General features: G+C 44.8%; 1 protein-coding gene across 7 annotated transcripts in view; it reads left to right on the plus strand.

The window, feature by feature from the left end:
- ANKS3 (ankyrin repeat and sterile alpha motif domain containing 3) overlaps window positions 1-22111 on the plus strand; it is a 121255-nt gene that overhangs the window by 73357 nt on the left and 25787 nt on the right. For all 7 annotated transcript variants that reach the window (XR_004541097.1, XM_033963425.1, XM_033963427.1 and 4 more), the window contains one exon: window positions 12979-13120. Coding sequence is in view for 6 of the 7 variants with exons in the window: in XM_033963425.1 (XP_033819316.1) it covers window positions 12979-13120 (142 nt within the window). In the remaining variant the exon portion in view is untranslated. The remainder of the gene's footprint in view (window positions 1-12978; window positions 13121-22111) is intronic.

Here is a 22111-nt window from a genome sequence, read left to right on the forward strand (position 1 = left end):
CTGTTTAGCGAGCTGCGGCTGCCAACACTGGAGGGAGGTTTGTTATTTAAGTCATCTCGCCAGGAGGGTCGCAGAGTCAGCGGGGGTTGGGCTGGGAGGGGAGAGAAGTGTCTGCCTCGGGTGCTTCAGGCAGCAGCAGCATTTACAATTCGCTGCTGTTGCGGCTTCAGGCCTTCCTCTCAGGCCGGTCCTGCCTACTTCCTATTTTCATGAACACAGGACCCGCCAGAGAGGAATACCTGAAGCCAGCAACAGCAATGAATTGTGAATGCTGCTGTTGCCCGATGAAGTAGTTGAAGGAGGAAAGTGAGCAGAGGGGGAGAGAATGGCATGGAGGGAAGGAGGAAGGTATGCCAGACCAAGAGAAAAAGAAAGAGGAGATGGAGAGAGGCCATATGGGACAGAGAGAGAGGGGGCGGACACTGGATGGAAAGAGAAGAGAGGGCAGTGAATGGAAGGGGCAACATAGAGGGTGAAAAGTATTCTAGCACCCGTTAATGTAACGGGCTTAATGACTAGTTTATTTATAAGTACTTAGATCATTTTAGTGACATAGATTATTCAAAGTGGATTATTCTATTAATAAATTAGATTACTGCAGTGGAAAGTAAGACATAAACAACTCAGAACATAATTAGGTAAAAAAAGCATTTTAAGCACTTATGAAAAAATAACGAAGTTGGAATTTGTCTCAGTTCTACAGTTAACTTGTTCTGATTCAAGGGCCAGAGGTCTAAATGATCTTTTTTCTCCCAAGCAACTGGACTAAAATTAGGGACCTTCAGGAAGTTACTTTGAGAAGATCTCAATCTTCTTCTCTTAGATTGTAAATCTAATGAATTTTCTCCATGTAACACTATGAATTACCACCAGCAGGTTAAATAAACAATGTTCTTTTAAAGCAGGGGTGTCAAACTCAATCACATAAGGGGCCAAAATCTAAAACATAGGCTAAGTCACAGGCCAAATTTTTTATTAAGATACTTAAAGGTCTTTTTATTGAGGTATGCTAACCGATGTAGCGCACGCTAAATGTGCACCTTAATAAAATGACCCTTTAGTCTTAGTAGAAGTATAGGGTTGCAACCTCTCCAACCCCACGCCAGTTCTGTGATATAAACAAAATAAATAAAAAAGACTTTTCCTCTCTATTTTAGGTCCTAGTTCTCGCTTGCTGTCTACACCAGCTCTGGCAGGATACACATTTCAAATCTGACTTGTTGTAATCACAAAACAGAAAATAAAATTATTTTTTCTACCTTTTGTTGTCTGGGCATGTTGGTCCCAGGCTCTGGTTGTCTTCTGATAACTTGCTTGCCAGGGTCTCCTGCCCATTTGTCGTTTTCTTCTTTCTCCATGCTAGCCATCCATCTTCCATCTCTGTCCATCCCTTCCGTTTCCCTTCCCTCCCCAGAGGTCTGTCATCTTTCCTTTTTTTGTCTCCATCCCCAGATCTACCATCTTTCCTTTTCTCAACTACCCTTTCATCCAGCATCTTTCCCTCCTTCCCAATCACCCCAAGGTCCACCAGCCCTACCTTTCTCTTCCCAGCTACCCTAATATCCAGTATCTCTATCCCACACACACATCATCCCTGGTGTCCAACTTCTCTCCCTTGCTGTTTCTTCCCTCCCTCCATCCTATTGGCCACCATCTCTCTCCCTCTCCTCTATTTTTAAACCCATTATTTATTCCCCCTCCCCCTACCCTCAGTCTGGTATATTCATGTCTGTTTGGACCCTTCCTTCCCCCCCTCCGTGTATTTCTACACCAGGGCCCACCCCCCAACCCGCCCCGAAGGCCTGTATGTTTTCTCCCTTTTTCTTTCTGTTCTCACCTTCGAGATTTGGCCCGCCGTTCTTTCCCTCTGTCCATCCCAGCTTCCCTATCTCATCTTCAAAGCAGCCTGCCCTCTGCCACCCTTCCTCTGACGTATGGGATCTTGGCAGAGGGAATGTGCTGCGGAGGTCAACGGCAGCATGCAAGGTTCGCTACAGCCAACCAGCGATCCTCTGCAGGCTGCTTTGAAGATGAGACTGGGAAAGAGAGAAGGAACAGCGGGCCAAGTTTAATTACCCCGCAGGCCAAATTTGGCCCACGGGCCTGAGTTTGACACCCCTGTTTTAAAGGGAGCCAGTGTAACATATTCAGCAAGTGGCATGCACGCTCCCAATATTTTCCCCCAAAAGTAATTTCGCAGTTGTGTTCTGAATCTTTTGTAAATAAATAAAATATTCAAATATTTCATGGAAAGACCTATGTAAAGAACATTACAATAATCCAATATACTTTGAATCAAGTTTATTAGGATTTTATATACCGCCTATCAAAGTTATATAAGTGGTTTTTACAATCAGGTACTCAAGCATTTTCCCTCTCTGTCCCGGTGGGCTCACAATCTATCTAATGTACCTGGGGCTATGGAGGATTAAGTGACTTGCCCAGGGTCACAAGGAGCAGTGCGGGGTTTGAACCCACAATCCCAGAGTGCTGAGGCTGTAGATCCAACCACTGCGCCACACACTCCTCCACAAAGCTTGCACAACAGTCCTCAATGCTATTGGTTCTAAGTATGCTTTTAGTTTTCCCACCATCTTCAATTTCAATAAAAACAAATTTAGTAACAACAGTGGAATGTAATATGAGGCACTGGCAAGGACCACACCCTTTCAGAACTCTCCTAGAGATTCAAAATCCTGTACTTGCTGCCAGTTGCCTAGTAAGGGGGGCAGACTGTCCCAGGTGCCGTCTTGTTGGGGATGCTGGCTCCTTTCTAGCTCCCCCCTGGTCTTTCCCCACCGCACACTAATGCCTTGCCTTCCCCCCTCCAGGCCTCTAACTCTTTGCCGGCGCAAGCAGCAACTCCAACCTGCTGCTCGCGCCATCCTCAGCTCTCCCTCTGAAGTCACTTCCTGGTCGCGAGACCAGGAAGTGACATCAGAAGGAGAGCCAAGGCCACTGCGAGCAGCAGGTTGGCATTGCTGCTTGTGCCAATAGAGTTAAAGAGGTACGGGGGAAGGGAAGGGGCGCAGCACACGATGGGGGTGCAACCACCCTGGATGCCTCCCACCCTCGCTACACCACTGCTTGCTGCAAAAAAGGCATTAACTTGTCAGTGTAGATCTTGAGCCTATAGATAAGAATAAGTCACACTTGTAACATTAAATTGTGACAAACATTAGCCGGGATTAAAGCAAGAAGGGCTATTGATATGGACCTAAGTATATACATCTTCTTCCTTTTTTTTTTTTAATTCAATCAAATTTTATTTGAAGCTTGTGTTAAAACAATAATGTCAAAATACAAAAATAAAACACATTCACAAAATACAAATGATGTTGTGAGAGAATTATGTTTAGAAGTGCTGTGAGAGGACTTCTTCTTTTTTTTTTTTTAAATCTTTATTCATTTTCAGAAATTACAACAAGTGTACAATAATCACTCAGAAATATATTAATTAATCACTTGACAATCTTATTTGTAATCCTCCAGATATATAAATATAAAAGAATCCTATCCCTCCCACCCATATATTAATAATTAACAATTATCAATTATTGTCATTCATATTCCCACCCCCCCCCACCCCCCCTTTATCTTAACCAATACTGAGGTTCTGAAATCCAAATTTAGGCTCTTAGGTAGGAAGTTAAAATCCAGATCCTCCAGAGTAGCATTTTCAGATGTATTCCCTGTTCCACACACAGGACCCAAGAAACAGGCAGAGCTTTGGAGTCTCGATGCATGGATGAGGTGGTGGTGCAGGGAGAAGGGTTTTAGATTTGTTAATAACATTTTCCCATAATAAGATATTTGTTATGTGGGGATGGGGGTGGGTATTATTTTATTTATTTCATAATATGTATGAATTAATTAATACATTTTGATGTATTAGGTTAGATTTTCTGAAATAGGGAGGGAGGGATTGGGGTTTTTTCTATTTTAGTTACATTTGTCATATTTATTAAATGTATTACATAATATTTAAATCATTATAAAATATGAATATAAGTATGATATATTGTACTTAAAGTGTTCATGAAGAAAATCAAGTGTGTATTTATAAGATTACAGTATATGAATTTTTCTGATACATTTGTTGTAATATGCAAAACTGAATAAAGAAATTATAAAAAAAAAAAAAAAAGATTTGTTAGGAACTGGGTGACTTTCCACAAAGATGGACTCCATCTTAACCAGGATGGAACCAGGCTTCTGGCATCAACATTTAAAAAGGAGATAGAGCAGCTTTTAAACTAGAAACTGGGGGAAGGCCAACAGTCACTCAAAAGAGCATACTTCGGAACAAGGTATTTTAAAAAGATATCACCATAAAAGGCCACAGTAGACAGGTTTCCTTAAATACAGAACAGGCTGATTTTAAAGATTGCAAATTATCCATGCCATCTGCTCAGCACATTGTAGATAAGACAAACATTGTTTGAAATGTCTATATGCAAATGCCAAAAGCCTAAGAAACAAGATGGGAAAGTTCGAATATATTGCACTAAATGAAGAAATAGATATTATCCCAGGACAAGCAGGCAGCATATTCTTGACTGATGGGTGACGGCACCGACGGAGCCCCGGTACGGACAATTTTAGAGTGATTGCACTCTAAGAACTTTAGAAAGTTCTAGCTCGGCCGCACCGCGCACGCGCGAGTGCCTTCCCGCCCGACAGAGGCGCGCGGTCCCTCAGTTTCTTAGTTTCCGCGGAGCTAAGAAGTCGCACGTTTCAACGGCTGTTGAAAACTTTTTCCATTTTTTCGCCTTCCCGCTCGCGTAAACGTCTTTAGAAGGTTTATTTCCTTCATTTTATTTTACTTTCTTTCTTAAAAAAAAAAAAAAAAAACTGATTTAGTTTTCTTTCTTTTTTCGGTTTCGCCCCGGCGGGGCCTACTGCCACTATCGAAGCCTCGGCCTTCGATTTGGCTGAAGCCGTCTTCACATTCATGCCCCCTCAACCCGGGTTTAAAAAGTGCCAGCGGTGTGCACGGCCAATTTCACTGTCTGACCCACATAATTGGTGTCTACAGTGCCTTGGCCCGGACCATCAATCGTCTACCTGCACCCGCTGTGCGACTCTAAAGAAAAGAACTCTTAAAAATAGAGAGATTCAACAAAAACTTCTTTTCGGCACCGAGATGTCCGATACCACTCCGGCACCGACTTCGACTCCGGCTCAGTCGGCACCCACATCGTCGACACCACGCGATACCGCGTCGGTGTCGGCTCCTCCAGGTAAGCCGGCTAAGAAGCCTTCCCCGTTGGAGCGTCCTCCGGTCTCAATAGCAGCGAGCCCAATCCTGCAGACCTCGAGGCGCTCACGGAAGCGCTCCGCTCCAATAGAGGTGAGCCCCTCTACATCGGGTTCCTCATCCTCGGAGCGTAGAGCGGCACCGCAGGTACCGCAAAAGAAAAAGGCGGTACCGGTGCCTTCTCTCGAAGACCGTATTGCTGCTGTTCTAAAATTACAACTTAAAGAACAGTTAGAGCACATTCTGCCTTCACTCCTGGTACCGAGTCTTCCGGTACCAGTCCGGTCTGAGCCGCCGGTACCGACAGTGGATCGTCCTACTTTGTCAACTTCCACTTCGTCGGTACCGGTACAGTCTGTTTCCTCTGTCTCCATGCCGATTCTTGCACCGGAGCCGAGATCCCACCATCAAGCTGTTCAGACTTCGGCACCGGTGCATACAGTCACATCCCCCGGTACCGAGTCAGGCAGGTCAGGGAAATCTCATAGAAAATCCCATCACTTACAGTCTTCCACGCCGGATTCTCGGGACCGGAGCTTCCAAGTTCAAGACCCTGACTTGTGGGGCGACTCAGAAGACCCTCTCCTTTCTGAGGGAGAATGTTCTTCTGGTGAAGAGGACACCTCTGCCTTGGGGCCCTCCTCTAAACCAGAAGTATCTTCTTTTTCTTCCTTTTTAAAGGAAATGTGTGACTCTCTCTCTATTCCTTTGGAGGCTGAGTCACAGAAATCCAAAGCTTTTCTTGATGCTCTGGATTTTGATCAGCCTCCAAAGGAATACCTTAAGTTACCTCTCCATGATATCTTGAGAGAGACGTTCTATAAAAATTTGGAATCTCCCCTCACCATTCCTGGGGCTCCCCGAAAATTAGACTCTCTATATAGAGTCCTTCCTATCCCTGGGTTTGATAAACCCCAGTTACATCATGAGTCCCTTTTGGTCGAATCCACCCTCAAAAAGTCCAAGGGGGCTAGTGTGTATGCTTCTGTCCCTCCTGGCAGAGAGGGAAAGTCTATGGACAAGTTTGGGAAACGACTATACCAAAATGCAATGTTGGCGAATCGATCAGGGAATTATGCATTCCATTTCTCCTTCTACTTAAAGCAGCTTATTCAGAATATCTCTGCTTTTGAGAAATATCTCCCTGATCGGAAAAAAGTCGGTTTTTCACCAAACTTGTTCTTCGCTTTTCCAGCTCCGGAAATTCATGGTTAGATCCATTTATGACACCTTCGAGCTGACCTCTAGGGCTACAGCCATCTCAGTGGCAATGAGACGGCTGGCCTGGCTTAGGGTTTCTGAACTCGATGTTAACCATCAGGATCGGCTAGCCAATGCACCTTGCCTAGGGGATGAGTTGTTTGGAGATTCCATGGACTCCACCACTCAAAAGTTATCGGCTCATGAGACTAGATGGGATACACTTCTTAAGTCTAAGAAGCCGCCAACAACCAGACCTTTTCGTCCACAATCCTCCTACCAGCGTAGATTTGTGGCTCGTCCTCTGCCTCAAGCTGCTCCCCAGCAACGACGCCAGAGACAACAAAGGCCGGCTGCTAGACAGCCTCAGCAACAACAACAGGTAAAACCTGCACCAGTGCAAAAGTCTACACAACCCTTTTGACTTAATTCTCCAGAACATAGCCAGTTTTGTTCCTTCTACCCAACTTCCACAACCTATAGGAGGACGCCTTACTTATTTCATAAGCCGTTGGGAACTTATCACGTCAGACCAGTGGGTCCTCAACATCATCCGCCACGGCTACTCTCTCAACTTTCAGTCACTACCTCCTCCAAGTCAACCAAAAGAGTCTGCTTCCAGTCCTCAATTAACCCTTCTTCTCCAAGAGGTTCAATCCCTCCTTCTTCTAAATGCCATAGAAGAAGTTCCCCTAGACCAGCAGGGGCAGGGGTTCTACTCCCGATATTTTTTAGTCCCCAAAAAAACAGGAGATCTCAGACCCATTCTAGATCTCCGCGATCTCAACAAATATTTGGTCAAAGAAAAGTTCAAGATGCTTTCTCTGGCCACTCTTTATCCTCTTCTCAATCAAGGCGACTGGCTATGTTCCCTCGATCTCAAAGAAGCGTACACTCACATACCAGTAAATCTGGCTTCCAGACAGTACCTACGCTTCATGATCAATCATTCTCATTACCAATACAAGGTGCTGCCCTTCGGCCTTGCCTCCTCTCCAAGGGTCTTCACCAAGTGTCTCATTGTGGTAGCGGCATTTCTACGCTCTCATCACTTCCAGGTCTTCCCTTACCTGGACGACTGGTTAATCAAGGCCACATCCGCTCAAGCAGTTCTTCTGGCCACCAACCAAACCATCTTGTTTCTACAAATTCTGGGGTTCGAGATCAATCTACCCAAATCTCATCTCATCCCTACTCAGAGACTTCAATTCATTGGAGCGATCCTGGACACACTCCTCATGAGAGCTTTCCTGCCATCCAATCGTCTTCAGACCCTTCAGTCTCTATGTCAACAGGTACTTTCACTGCCTTCCATCTCAGCCAGGCAAATGATGGTACTCTTGGGGCACATGGCGTCTACAGTTCATGTCACGCCCCTCGCACGTCTTCACCTACGCACTCCTCAATGGACCCTTGCTACTCAGTGGTCCCAAGCGACGGATCCTTGCTCACGACACATATCTGTGACATCATCTCTTCGTCAGTCTCTTCAATGGTGGTTGGTATCCTCAAATCTATCCAGAGGTCTTCTGTTCCATCAGCCCCCTCATCACCTGGTTATCACCACCGACGCCTCTCTTTATGCATGGGGAGCTCACTTGAACGAGTTCCAGACTCAAGGTCTTTGGACAGCCCAGGAAAAGAAGCATCAAATCAATTTCCTGGAACTCAGAGCGATGTTTTATGCCCTCAAGGCTTTCCAACATCTTCTCTTTCCTCAGGTCCTCTTGTTGTGCACAGACAATCAAGTTGCGATGTACTACATCAACAAACAGGGTGGGACAGGCTCTCGCCTTCTATGCCAAGAAGCCCAAAAGATCTGGAATTGGGCCATAGATCACCATCTCTTCCTGAAAGCTATCTACATTCAGGGAACACAGAATTCTTTAGCGGACAAACTCAGCAGAATTCTCCAGCCTCACGAGTGGACACTCGATCCTATAACTCTGCAGTCTATCTTCACTCAATGGGGCACTCCTCAGATAGACCTCTTTGCAGCTCCTCACAATCACCAGCTGCCCCTCTTCTGCTCCAGACTTTACTCTCCTCACCGTCTGACAGCGGATGCTTTTCTCCTCGACTGGTCGAATCTGTTCCTGTACGCCTTCCCTCCTCTGCCTCTAATGTTGAGAACCTTATTCAAGCTCAAGAGGGAACGAGCCACCATGATTCTGATTGCTCCGAGGTGGCCCAGGCAACATTGGTTCTCCCTTCTACTTCAACTCAGTTCCAGGGAACCTTTTCTTCTTCCTCTGTTTCCTTCTCTGCTTACGCAACAGCAGGAAACCCTCCTTCATCCCAACCTCCAGTCTCTACACCTGACAGCTTGGTATCTCTCGGGCTGACATCTCATGATACTCTCTTATCTCAGCCTGTTCGTTCCATTCTGGATGCCTCCAGGAAACCAACCACTCTGCAATGTTACCATCAGAAGTGGACGAGATTTTCCTCCTGGTGTCTTCTTCATCATCTTGATCCCACTTCCCTGGCAGTGGAGACGTTGTTGGACTATTTGCTCTCTTTGTCTGACTCTGGCCTTAAGTCTTCGTCCATCAGAGTCCACCTCAGTGCCATTTCAGCTTTTCATGAGCCAGTCCATGGAAAACTTCTCTCAGCTCATCCCCTGGTGTCCAGATTCATGCGTGGGCTTTTCAACGTGAAACCACCTCTTAAAGCCCCTCCTGTTATCTGGGATCTCAATGTGGTTCTTTCTGCTTTAATGAAGCCTCCATTTGAACCCTTGGCTACCTCTCCTTTCAAGTTTCTTACTTGGAAGGTGCTTTTCCTTATTGCCCTTACCTCTGCCAGGAGGGTCAGTGAGCTTCATGCACTGGTCGCAGATCCTCCCTTTACGGTTTTTCACCATGACAAGGTGGTTCTGCGTACACATCCAAAGTTTCTCCCTAAGGTTGTATCTGAATTCCATCTCAACCAATCCATTGTTCTCCCTGTTTTCTTTCCAAAACCTCATTCTCATTCTGGAGAACAAGCTTTACACACTTTGGATTGTAAAAGGGCTCTGGCTTACTATCTAGAGCGTACGAAACCCCACAGATCAGTTCCTCAACTTTTTCTGTCCTTTGATCCAAATAAATTGGGACGTCCCGTTTCTAAACGTACGTTGTCTAATTGGCTGGCAGCGTGCATTTCATTTTGTTATGCTCAGACCGGACTGACACTGGAAGGTTCTGTCACGGCCCATAGAGTCAGAGCAATGGCAGCATCTGTAGCTTTCCTCCGCTCCACTTCTATTGAGGAAATCTGCAAGGCTGCTACTTGGTCCTCAGTTCACACTTTTACATCTCATTATTGTCTGGATGCTTTTTCCAGACGGGATGGACACTTCGGCCAATCTGTTTTGCAAAATTTGTTTTCCTAATGGCCAACCTTCCCTCCATCCCTCTTTTTGTTAGCTTGGAGGTCACCCATCAGTCAAGAATATGCTGCCTGCTTGTCCTGGGATAAAGCACAGTTACTTACCGTAACAGGTGTTATCCAGGGACAGCAGGCAGATATTCTTGCGTCCCACCCACCTCCCCGGGTTGGCTTCTTAGCTGGCTTATACTAACTGAGGGACCGCGCGCCTCTGTCGGGCGGGAAGGCACTCGCGCGTGCGCGGTGCGGCCGAGCTAGAACTTTCTAAAGTTCTTAGAGTGCAATCACTCTAAAATTGTCCGTACCGGGGCTCCGTCGGTGCCGTCACCCATCAGTCAAGAATATCTGCCTGCTGTCCCTGGATAACACCTGTTACGGTAAGTAACTGTGCTTAATAGGCATCTTTGAGACCTAGTGGAAAGAAGATAACCAATGGGACACTGACATACCAGGGTACAAACTACAGAGGTGCCTCGCACAGCGAACGCCTCGCACAGCGAACGCTGCGCACAACGAACTTTATGTCTTGATTCGTACAACGGACTTCGTTTCACACAACGAAGTCCGGGGTTCCTGCGGGGTTGGATCGCAGCGGGGTTGGTCGAGCCGCGAGAGTAGTCTCCTTCTCCTTACCTGCCCTGTCGCAGCACACAGCCGAACGGAAATCTTCCCGATGTCAGCGCTGACGTCGGAGGGAGGGCTTAAGCAAAGCCCTCCCTTCCTCCGACGTCAGCGCTGACATCAGGAAGACTTCCGTTCGGCTGTGTGCGGCTGCGGCAGGGCAGGTAGGAAGAAGGCAATGGCGAACGAAAGAGGGGGGGAGGGGGCGGTCCGCCCCGAAGAATGTGCACAGCTGGTCAGGTCCCCCGATCGACCGACAACAGGCCCGGCCGACAAACCTCCCTGCCCTGTAGCCGCGAATCTAAATTACCTCTTACAGCAGCTTCAATAATCCAGCTGCTGTAAGAAGGTAATTTAGATTCGCGGCTACAGGACAGGGAGATTTGTCCGACCGGGCCTGTTCTGTTGTCGGTCGGGTGCAAAAGCGCCACAAAGGTGGAGGCAGGGAGGGAGGAAAGGTGGAGTGGAGAAGAAAAGACGCTTAAGGGGGGAGAAGGCCGCTGAAAGCACATGTTGGAGCAGGGGATGAGAGGGAGGGAGAGAAGGGGAAATATTGGACAAGGGCAGAAGGGATGCTAAATCATAGGGTGACAGGCAGAGAGAACAACAGGAAAAAGAGTGGAAGCAATCTTGAACCCTGAGGGTGAGGGCAGAGAGAGGTGGTGAGATGATTGATCATGGGGAGAGGGACAAAAGGGAATAGAGATGGGATAGGAAGATAGTGGAAGTAAAAGGACAGGGAGATGTATGTTTTTAGATGTATCTAAATAAAAATAATAACAAAAAATTTATCTTTTTTATGTCATCTTAGCATATTTTATGCTGCAGAACGAATTATTTTTTTTTACATGTATTCCTATGGGAAAACGCGTTTCACATAACGAACGTTTCACATAACAAACTTGCTCCTGGAACCAATTAAGTTCGTTGTGTGAGGCACCACTGTATATCACAGTGACAGGATGGATCAAATTTGTGAGTACAAACTATGTTAAGGAGAGCCTTGAATCAAATGGACTGAAAATATGTTATTCCTAGGATAAGCAGCATAAGGTCTGATTTTTAGTACTCTGGATCTTGCCAGGTATTTGTGACCTAGGTTGGCCCCTGTTTGAAAACAGGATACTGGGCTTGATGGACCTTCGGTCTGTCCCAGTATGGAAATTCCTATGTTCTTATGTCTAACATGGATAATGATTAAAAGATTGGAAATTATTAATAATACATAGTGGTACTACACTTTGATGATAATATTGAAAGTATATGACAGATTTGCCATTATATCTGAATTGATTAATATCTATGTACGTAACACAATGTAAAAGGTACATTACAACTGAAACTTATCAATCAAAGTATATATATATAATTTTGTAAGGGAGGCCATACATTATCGTAGTGTCTAACAGCGTTCTTCTTTTCAGCTGCATATCACTCAAATTTAGCAGTTAACATAAGAATTGCCGCTGCTGGATCAGACCAGTGGTCCATCGTGCCCAGCAGTCTGCTCACGCGGTGGCCCTTAGGTCAAAGACCATTGCCCTAACTGAGACTAGCCTTACCTACAGTCTCTAAAGTTAAAAGGGGATAGTTTCCATACAAACGAAGGAAGTTCTTCTTCACCCAGAGAGTGGTAAAAATCTGGAACGCTCTTCCATAGGCTTTTATAGGGGAAAGCACCCTCCAGGGATTCAAGACAAGGTTAGACAAGTTCCTGCTGAACCAGAATGTATGCAGGCAAAGCTAGACTCAATTAGGGCATTGGTCTTTGACCTAAGGGCCGCCGCGTGAGCGGACTGCTGGGCACGATGGACCACTGGTCTGAACCATCAGCGGCAATTCTCATGTTCTTATGTTATAATAACCATATAAAATAATGATCAAGTTATTTGTAGAATTTCTTGAATGGTGGACCGTACTGAGTTCCAAAATTTCTGTATTTATTACAAGTCCAACATTTGTTTTCATTAGTTGATTTAAGTTTGGATAAACAATGTGGTGTCCAATATGCTTTGTGATATAGAAAATATAATGACTGATGCAAATGCTGGAAAGAGTGTTTTAATTGCTGAGATCCATATTTTGAAGTCTACCCCCCCACCCTCCCATGAATATTCATTTGTTCACCCCTACTCCTTTTTGTTGTTTTTTGATTTGTAGAGATTTTCTCTTCTGCTTCCTTGTTTCTGACTAGAGAGCCATGATACATGTCTACAGAAAGCAAAGTTTAGGAATAATGTAGATTTTATTCCTTCACAGAAGGGTTGGTGGGTGACTGGAACAGTTTTTTAATGCAGCCAATGAAGGTGGCAAAATTCAAGAGAGCCAGGGACAAGCACAGAAGATTATTTGCAATAGGAAGTGAGGGTGAAGGTTTACAAGCTGCAGCAGGAAGGAAGACTAGGTTAATAATATGGGCTTTGTGGTCTGTTTGTATGTGTGCTTATTACATCTGTGGGGATGTCTTATGTCAAGACGAATGATGCCAATCATGACATGTTTTTCTTCCCACAAACTCCCAGCTTGTTTGGACCTAAGAGAAAAATGACCTCTGCTATTGCTAGGTGGCACAGCAATACCAGACCACCTAGTGATACCTTAGAGCAGGCTTACGCAGACCGCTTGGAGGCAGAGATGCAAGAACTGGCCATCCAGCTACACAAGGTGAGTAGTATAGACTCATACTGGAGCTCTTTGAAGGGGGTGAAGTTTTTTGCTCTAAACAGAGCATGAGCATTGCAATGAGCCTGAGCTGGAAGAGTAGTGTAGAAGCTGAGACTTATGTAGTGCAAACAAAAAAAACAGCAAATCAGGGCAATGTCTTCTAGCCATGATTGGGAACATTATTGTCCTAGCACATCATCTCTCTGATGAAAGTTTTGGTTCTTGCCAGGGCCCACTGAACTGGCACAAGTCTGTTTTTCATGTATCTGCTCTTCCTTACTCTGGTTTCCTTTTCCTGAAAGATGTTTACACATGTATGTGCAGAAACTAAGAAATGACTAGAAGAAGAAACATAGAAACATAGAAGATGACGGCAGAAAAGGGCTACAGCCCATCAAGTCTGCCCACTCTGCTTACCCACCCCCTGTCTATGCCCTAATGACCCAATTTCCTTATCTTGACCCTCGTAGGGATCCCACATGGGTATCCCATTTATTCTTAAAGTCTGGCACAGTTACTTACCTGTAACAGGTGTTATCTGAGGACAGCAAGCAGATATTCTCATCTGTGGGTGACATCATCCATGGAGTCTGGTATAGATGGTGCAAAAAGTGTACTGTCACTTTAAACTTTTCTGAGTATCGAGACTGCTTGTACCACACATGCGCAGGTGCCTTCCCGCCTGACGTCGGCTCACAGATTTTGTGTCGGTTCATTTGAAAAGCTAAGAAGCCAACTAGGGGAGGAGGGTGAGTTGTGAGAATATCTGCCTGCTGTCCTTGTATAACACCTGTTTTAGGTAAGTAACTGTGCTTTATCCCAGGACAAGCAGGCAGTATATTCTATTAGGGATGGAGGGAAACTGGTGTTTAAATAGAAAATAAATTTTGTAGAACTGTTTGGCCAAACCAACTATCCCATCTGAAATGTGCCACAGACAGTAGTGGGAAGTGAAGGTATAAATTGAGGACCAGGTGTCTGTCTGCCTTACAGATGTCTTCAGTAGGCGTGAAACTAAGATGAGCTACAGAAGTCGCTATAATTCTAACTTTATGTGCAGTTACACGACCATCTAGCATCAGCCCAGTCCAAGTATAGCTATAGGAGATACAGTCCACCAGCCATGTTGAGATGATTCTTTTGATGACAGGAGCTCCATTTGGATCGCATGACAGGAACAGCTGAGTGGAGGTTCTGCGAGCCTTGGTGCGATCCAGATAATAAGTCAGAGCACGTTTACAGTTTAATGTGTGAAGTGCTACTTCACCAGGGTGAGAATGTGGTTTTGGAAAGAAGACAGGTAGAACCATAGACTGATTCAGATGAAATTGCAAAATGACTTTAGATAGGAACTTGAGATGAGTATGGAGTTCTAATCTGTCATAATAGAACATTGTGTAAGGTGGATCAAGCACACAGGTGCTTGAAGTTCACCAACTCTACGTAGAGATGTGAGAGCTATTACGAATAGTACTTTCCAAGCAAGATATCTTAGAGATGAATTGGAAAGTGGTTGAAATAGAGTCTTCATCAGTGCATAAAGGAACACTTTAAGATCCCAAGGAATTGGAGGAGGCTTGAATGGTGGGTTTGTATGAAAGAGCCCTTTCATGAATCTGAAAACTAGAAGATGCACTGACATTGGTTTCTTATTGAGGAGTAAATGTTAGGCTGTGGTAGTGCTGAGATTAAATCTGATGGAAGTAGTTTTGAGGCCAAAGGTAGAGAGGTGTAACAGATAGTCCAGAATGGATGGAATAGGACAATTTACTGGATCTAATGAGTTACACCAAGATGTGAGGCGAATCCACTTGAAGTGATAGCAGCACTGTGTGAAAGGTTTCTAGATTCTTCTATGATAGCTGCTACTGGTGCAGAGAAAATTGAAATATCTAGTGGTTGGATGATAGATACCATGCTGTGAGTGCTAATGAAGGTAGGTCTGGATGGAGCAGAGATCCTTCGTTTTCTGTTAGCAACATTGGAAAGAATTGGAGTGTGATGGGTTCATGGATGCTGTATTGAAGTAGGAGAGGGAACCATGGTTGCCACTGCCACAAAGGTGCTACTTAAATGAAGGTAGCTTGTTCATGGTGAAGTTTGAGTAGAGTTTTCTTTAGTAGAAGTATGGGAGGAAAAGCATACAGGAATCTGTTTTCGCCAGTTGAGGATAAACGTATTCGACACCAGTTAATTTTGTGTGTAGAGTCTTGAACAGAAGAGTTGAAGCTTGTGATTGGGGGGGGGGGGAATGAAAAAAGGTCCACTTCTGGGGTCCCCCAATCCAATAATGTCTAATGTAAAACAGTTGAGTTCAGTGACCATTCATAAGATTGAAGGAGTCTGCTCAACTTGTCAGTTAAGATGTTTTGCTTCCCTGCTAGATAAACCCAGGACCAAATTTCAATTGCTTCTTGACATAATGGGCAAGACCCTGTACCTCCTTGTTTGTTCACATAGTACATGTCTACCTGATTGTTCATTTGAATGAGAACTACCTGACTGAGTAGGCGATCCTGGAAAATGTGTAGAGCTTTTTTGATTACTTGCAGTTCAAGAAGATTGATGTGGAGTATTCTTGGGAGTCCAATTGCTCTGGGAATGGAGATAGTCCAGCCGAGCATGGAGGCATCTGTTAACATCCGACGTGAAGAGGCAGATGGAGCTGCAAGCAGTCAACACGTGGATTCAGCCCTGGTGTGAGGAAAAAGGATTTCACTTCGTGCACAACTGGACGACGTTCTGGGGGAAGAGCAAGCTATTCAGGAAGGACGGATTCCACCTCAGCAGAGACGGAACGAGGCTACTTGCAAGCAACATCAAGAGAGAAGTTGAGAAGTTTTTAAACTAGGAAGAAGGGGAAAGCTGACAATCGACCGTGAGAGAGAGTCGATGGTTCAGGAACCAGTACACCCAAAGGATACCATGCAGGAAGATAGAGGGGAAGACTCACCAGATCACAGGCAAGACAGATCGAAAGGGACACAAGAAGGAAGGAAATGCAAGAAAGGAACAGGCCACAAACTCAAGTGTATGTATACGAACACAAGGAGCCTAAGGAATAAGATGGGTGAATTATAATCTATGGCACAAAAAAGATAACATGGACATCATCAGCATTACGGAAACATGGTGGACTGAGGAAAACATCTGGGACACTGTGCTACCGGGATACAAACTATATCGCAGAGACAGAGTAGTTCAAAAAAGTGGGAGCATTGTCATATATGTCAAAGAGGGAATTGAATCTGCTGGAGAAAACACTCCACAATAGACGGATAAGTTAGAGTCTCTATGGGTCAAAATTACGGGAACAAATGGACTGGAAACAAAGATCGGCATCTACTACCGACCCCCAGGGCAGACCGAAGAAATTGATGGAGAAATGACGGATGAGATTAAACGCAACTGCAAGGGAGGCAACGCAGTTATCATGGGTGACTTCAACTATCCGGGGATAGACTGGAACCTAGGCACCTCCAGTTGCACTAGGCAAACCAAGTTCCTGGATGCCGTAGGCGATTGCTTCCTGGAACAACTTGTCAAAGAAAACACAAAAGAAGGAAATTCAATTCTGGGCGTAATTCTAAATGGACTGCAAGGACCGGCACAAGGTGTAGAAGTAGAAGGGATGCTGGGAAACAGCAATCACAACATGATCCACTTCGATCTGGACGCAGGGGCAAAACATTGGTTCAGAACAACGGCCACGGCACTGAACTTCTGAAAAGGGAATTATGAAGGGATGAGACTCATGGTGGGGAAAAAGATTAAGAAGAGGATAAGCACTGTAAAAACGGTAGAGCAAGCTTGGTCCCTTTTTAAGAACACAGTCACCGAGGCGCAAAATCTATATATACCGCGTATCAACAAGGGATCCAAGAGAAAAAAGAACAAAGAACCGGCGTGGCTCACTGTAGAGGTGAAGGAAGCGATCAGAGATAAGAAAACTTCATTTAAGGAATGGAAAAGGTCAAGAACGGATGAAAACTGGAATAAGCACAAACAACATCAACGCAGGTGCTTTATAAGGCAGTAAAAGGGGCCAAAAGAGACTATGAGGAAAAAATAGCCAAGGAGGCGAAAAACTTCAAGCCATTCTTTCGATATATTAAGGGGAAACGACCCGCAAAGGAAGCGGTGGGACCGTTGGATGACATGGAATAAAGGGAGCGCTAAAGGAGGACAAAGCAATCGCCGTCAAACTGAACACATTTTTTGCATCTGTATTTACTGAAGAGGATATACACAGCATACCGGAACCCATCAAGCTATATGCTGGAAACGAAGACGGGAAACTGACAGGGTTGACGGTCAGTCTAGAAGAGGTATGCAGGCAGATTGATAGACTTAAGAGCGATAAATCCCCGGGACTGGATGGCATCCATCCGAGAGTCATCAAGGAACTGAAAGGGAATATAGCTGAACTGCTTCAACTAATAGCCAATCTTTCGATCAAATTGGGAAAGATTCCAGAAGACAGGAAGGTGGCGAATGTTACGCCGATTTTCAAAAAAGGTTTGAGGGGAGATCTGAGAAACTACAGACCGGTGAGTCTGACCTCGGTACCGGGAAAGATGGTAGAGACGCTGTTAAAGGACCGAATCATTGATCACCTTGACGGACACGGTCTGATGAGGACCAGCCAACACGGTTTCAGCAAATGCAGATCTTGTTTGATGAACTTGCTGCACTTCTTTGAGAGAGTAAACAGGCAGATAGACAAGGGCGACCTGGTCGACATTGTATATCTGGATTTTCAGAAGGATTTCGACAAGGTTCCACATGAACGACTACTTTGGAAAATTGTGAGCCTTGGAATCAAGGGTGAAATACTCATGTGGATTAAAAACTGGCTGGAGCATAGGGAACAGCGGGGGGTAAATGGACAATACTCGGACTGGAAGAGCGTCACTAGTGAGGTGCCGCAGGGCTCGGTGCTTGGACTCATGCTCTCCAACATCTTTATAAATGATCTGGACATTGGTACAATGAGTGAAGTGATTAAATTTGCGGACGATACAAAGTTATTCAGAGTAGTGAAGATACAAGAGGATTGAGAAGATCTGCAACGTGACATAATCAAGCTCGAGAAATGGGCATCAACATGGCAAATGAGGTTCAATGTGGATAAGTGTAAAGTGATGCATGTCGGTAACAAAAATCTCATGCACGAATACAGGATGTCCGGAGCAGTACTTGGAGAGACCTCCCAGGAAAGAGACTTGGGAGTTCTGATCGACAAGTCGATGAAGCTGTCCACGCGGTGGCAGCGAAAAGGGCGAACAGAATGCTAGGAATGATTAAGAAGGGGATCACAAACAGATTGGAGAAGGTTATCATGCCACTGTACCGGCCATGGAGCGCCCTCACCTGGAGTACTGTGTCCAGCACTGGTAACCATACATGAAGAAGGACACAGTACTACTCGAAAGGGTCCAGAGAAGAGCGACTAAAATGGTCAATGGGCTGGAGGAGTTGTCGTACAGTGAGAGATTAGAGAAACTGGGCCTTTTCTCCCTTGAAAAGAGGAGACTGAGAAGGGACATGATTGAAACATTCAAGATAATGAAGGGAATAGACTTAGTAGATAAAGACAGGTTTTTCACCCTCTCCAAGGTAGAGAGAACAAGAGGACACTCACTAAAGTTGAAAGGGGATAGATTCCGTACAAATGTAAGGAGGTTCTTCTTCACCCAGAGAGTGGTAGAAAACTGGAATGCTCTTCCGGGGTCTGTTATAGGGGAAAATACCCTCCAGAGAGTAAAGACAAAGTTGGACAAATTCCTGCTAAACTGGAACGTACGCAGGTGAGGCTGGACTCATTTGGAGCACTGGTCTTTGACCTGGGGGCCACCGCGTGAGCGGACTGCTGGGCATGATGGATAAATGGTCTGACCCAGCAGCGGCAATTCTTATGTTCTTATGTGATGTGGAGGTGTTCTGCCTAGCCGTACCATACAACGGGCCAGTGCAAAACACGTTGGACAACCCACTGAGTTCTATAAAGCGAATAGAACACACAATACGAACATAAGAATTGCCGCTGCTGGGTCAGATCTGTCCATCGTACCCTGCAGTCCGCTCCCGCAGTGGCCCTTAGGTTAAAGACCAGTGCCTTAATTGAGTCTAGCCTTACCTGCATACGTTCTGGTTCAACAGGAACTTGTCTAACTTTGTCTGGAATCCCTGGAAAAATATAACTAATACTTTACCATGGGTTGTCCATCTTCTGCCTCTCACAAATTGGGTAGCCCTTTATGGTCAGGCGGGGAGCTTCTCCCAAGGGAGGGGTTTCTGGGCAATGCACGTGTTCACTCCGCAGATGAGCTACAAGCATAACCACACTGAGGAGCTTCCTTTTATAGAGACATTCACATGCAGTGTTTATCTTTCAAACCAAACACAAGTCATTTGCCTGCTATCATCAGTATACAAAGGTTCAAATACAATCAGAGAGGACAGCTGTTCTCTCTGCAAAACAACCAATAAACACTACCAAGTAATACTGACAAGAACTCAGGTGGAGCTGGCTAGAACTATGAATCAGCTAGAGCAACAGTCAAAAGAGACAAATAAGTCATGAAAATATATAATGCTATTCTTAGACTTTCAGACCCCGGGTCCTTTCAGGCCTGCAAGTACTACAGAAGGAGTGTAGAATAGAAGTCATCTTGTGAAGTTGGTTGGTAACATCCACCACTATAAGGATTGCCAAAGGATTAGGATTGAGAATACCTGTATTTTCTGGGATAGTGAGTCGCTGTATTGAGTCTATTGGGTTGAAAGAATCCACTTGGGTTCTCTGAGATTCAGACGAGCAAAAGGAGTTACATGAACAATGGATGCTATGTGGCCTAGAAGACATAGCATTTGTTGTGTAGTAATATTGGAAAGATTGTCCACTTTCTGGCACATTTGCAATAGGGTGTTGAGTCTTTGTTGAGGTAGAACTGTGTCTAGCCATGTTCCAATGAATTCCAGAGTCTTAGTAGATTATAGATGTGATTCATCGTAATTTATTGTAAAGCCTAGAAGTTCGAGTAGACGAATCGTTGACTGTATGGCTAATTGCGCTTTCTGAGTCTTGATAACCAACCAATTGTCCATATGGGGAAACACATGGAAACCGTGTGATCAGAGGATTGCTGCCACTACCACTTGACATTTTATGAACACTTTGGGTACTGATGCTAGTCCAAACGGAAGTACCCTGTATAGGAAGTGGTGTGTTTCCAGTTGGAAGCGAAGATATTTTCTGTGGGCTTCGAGGATGGGAATATGTGTATAGACTTCCTTGAGGTCTAGAGAGCAGAGTCAGTCGTTTTTCTCTAAAAGTGGCAATAGGGTTTCTAGTGAGACCATTCAAAATTTCTCCTTCACTAAGTATATGTTGAGTGCACAGAGGTTTAGAATTGGATAGAGTCCTCCAGTCTTTTTTGGAATAAGGAAATACCAGAAGTAGAACTCCTGGCCCTTTTCCTGCACAGGAATTTGTTCTGTGGCTTTGAGCTGGAGGAGAGCTGAGAGCTCTTGACAAAGGAGGATCTACTGATAGTAGTTGAAAAAGAACTCTCTTGAAGGATGGTTTAGAGGTTTATTGTGGAGAAGAAGGCCATAACCGTGTCTCATGCTCTGGAAGAGGACCCAGTGGTCTGTTATTCAGGTCCATCATTGTTAGAAGTAAATGAGATGACCTCCTGTTGAAGAGTTTGTGGAAGGGCTTGTAGAATGCTGGCTAAGCTCTCTAGTACAAGATCAAAAAGACTGCTGAGATTTTTGTTGTCTTTATTTGTGATTTTTTAGCATGCTGTTGTCTGGGACCCCCCTGAGCGGGAGCTCTAGAAGAGGTGGATCATATCTGCATTTGGAGTAATAAAAACACCTTGTTGTTTTGAGGTTCAGATTCTTTAGCAGAAGACAAAGTAGTCGTAGAATCCTTGTGTCTTTTTTTTTTTTCTTCTGGGTTGCTTCTTCTGGGTTGTGTCTTTTTTTTTTTTCTTCTGGGTTGCTTCTTTAGTCTTATCTCTAAGACAAGGGATGTTAGCTAATCACTCCTGAACGTTGACATCCAGATCATACTTCCTGAGCTATGCCTGTCTCCTTATAGCAAGGGAAACTGCTGATGTGTGTGAGGTGACATCAAAAGCATCAAAGACAAAACGTGCCATGTATTTTCTTGTTTCTATAAGATCATTAGAAATGTGCTGGAATTCATTTAGATGATCTGTAAGGATTTGTTCATAGTGAGATAAATTTTGTACTAGCTGTTTCACGTAAAATGTCATGTAAAAGTTGTAACTGAGGATCCTACTGGTTAACATGGTACTTTGGAATACCTTACGGCCAAATTTATCTAGGGTTCTGCTCTCTGCCAGGAGGAATAACTAGTATATTTTTTGGAGTTGCTGGCCTTCTTTAAAACAGATTCCGCCAGACATGATTGATGCTGCAGTTGAGGCTGGACAAGATTGAATTTTATATAAAGAGTCCAGTTTGCGTGGAGCCACTGGCACTAGGAGAGGAGCTTCCCAGTTCTTAAGCATGGCATCCTTTATTGGATTGTAAAAAGAAAGCTTGAGGCAATCTTACGGCTATTCCTTATAGTCCAAAGCATCAAACGGCTCAACTCTAGGCTCAGATTCATTTTCCATTTTAATTGGTAGAGCCTATCCCATCTAGATGCCTGATGAATTTTGTAAATGATAAACTTTCAGGTGGAGACAGCTGAAGTGATAGAGGGTCAGATGAGAGCCATTGAGGCAATATCACCCTCAGCAATGCCAGCATAGACCAACGATAAAAGGGCCTAAAACCCTTCCTCAAAGAGCAGGACCGAGGATATATCCCAAATAGAAGCTTAGGAGTAACATTAAGGGCTCCTTTTACGAAGGTGTTCTAGCGGTTTTATCGCAAGCACCGGATTAGCACGCGCTAGCTGAAAATCTACTGCCTGCTCAAAAGGAGGCAGTAGTGGCTAGCGCGCGCTAT

Source organism: Geotrypetes seraphini, chromosome 11 (assembly GCF_902459505.1).
Source record: "Geotrypetes seraphini chromosome 11, aGeoSer1.1, whole genome shotgun sequence".
Lineage (NCBI taxonomy): Eukaryota > Metazoa > Chordata > Amphibia > Gymnophiona > Dermophiidae > Geotrypetes > Geotrypetes seraphini.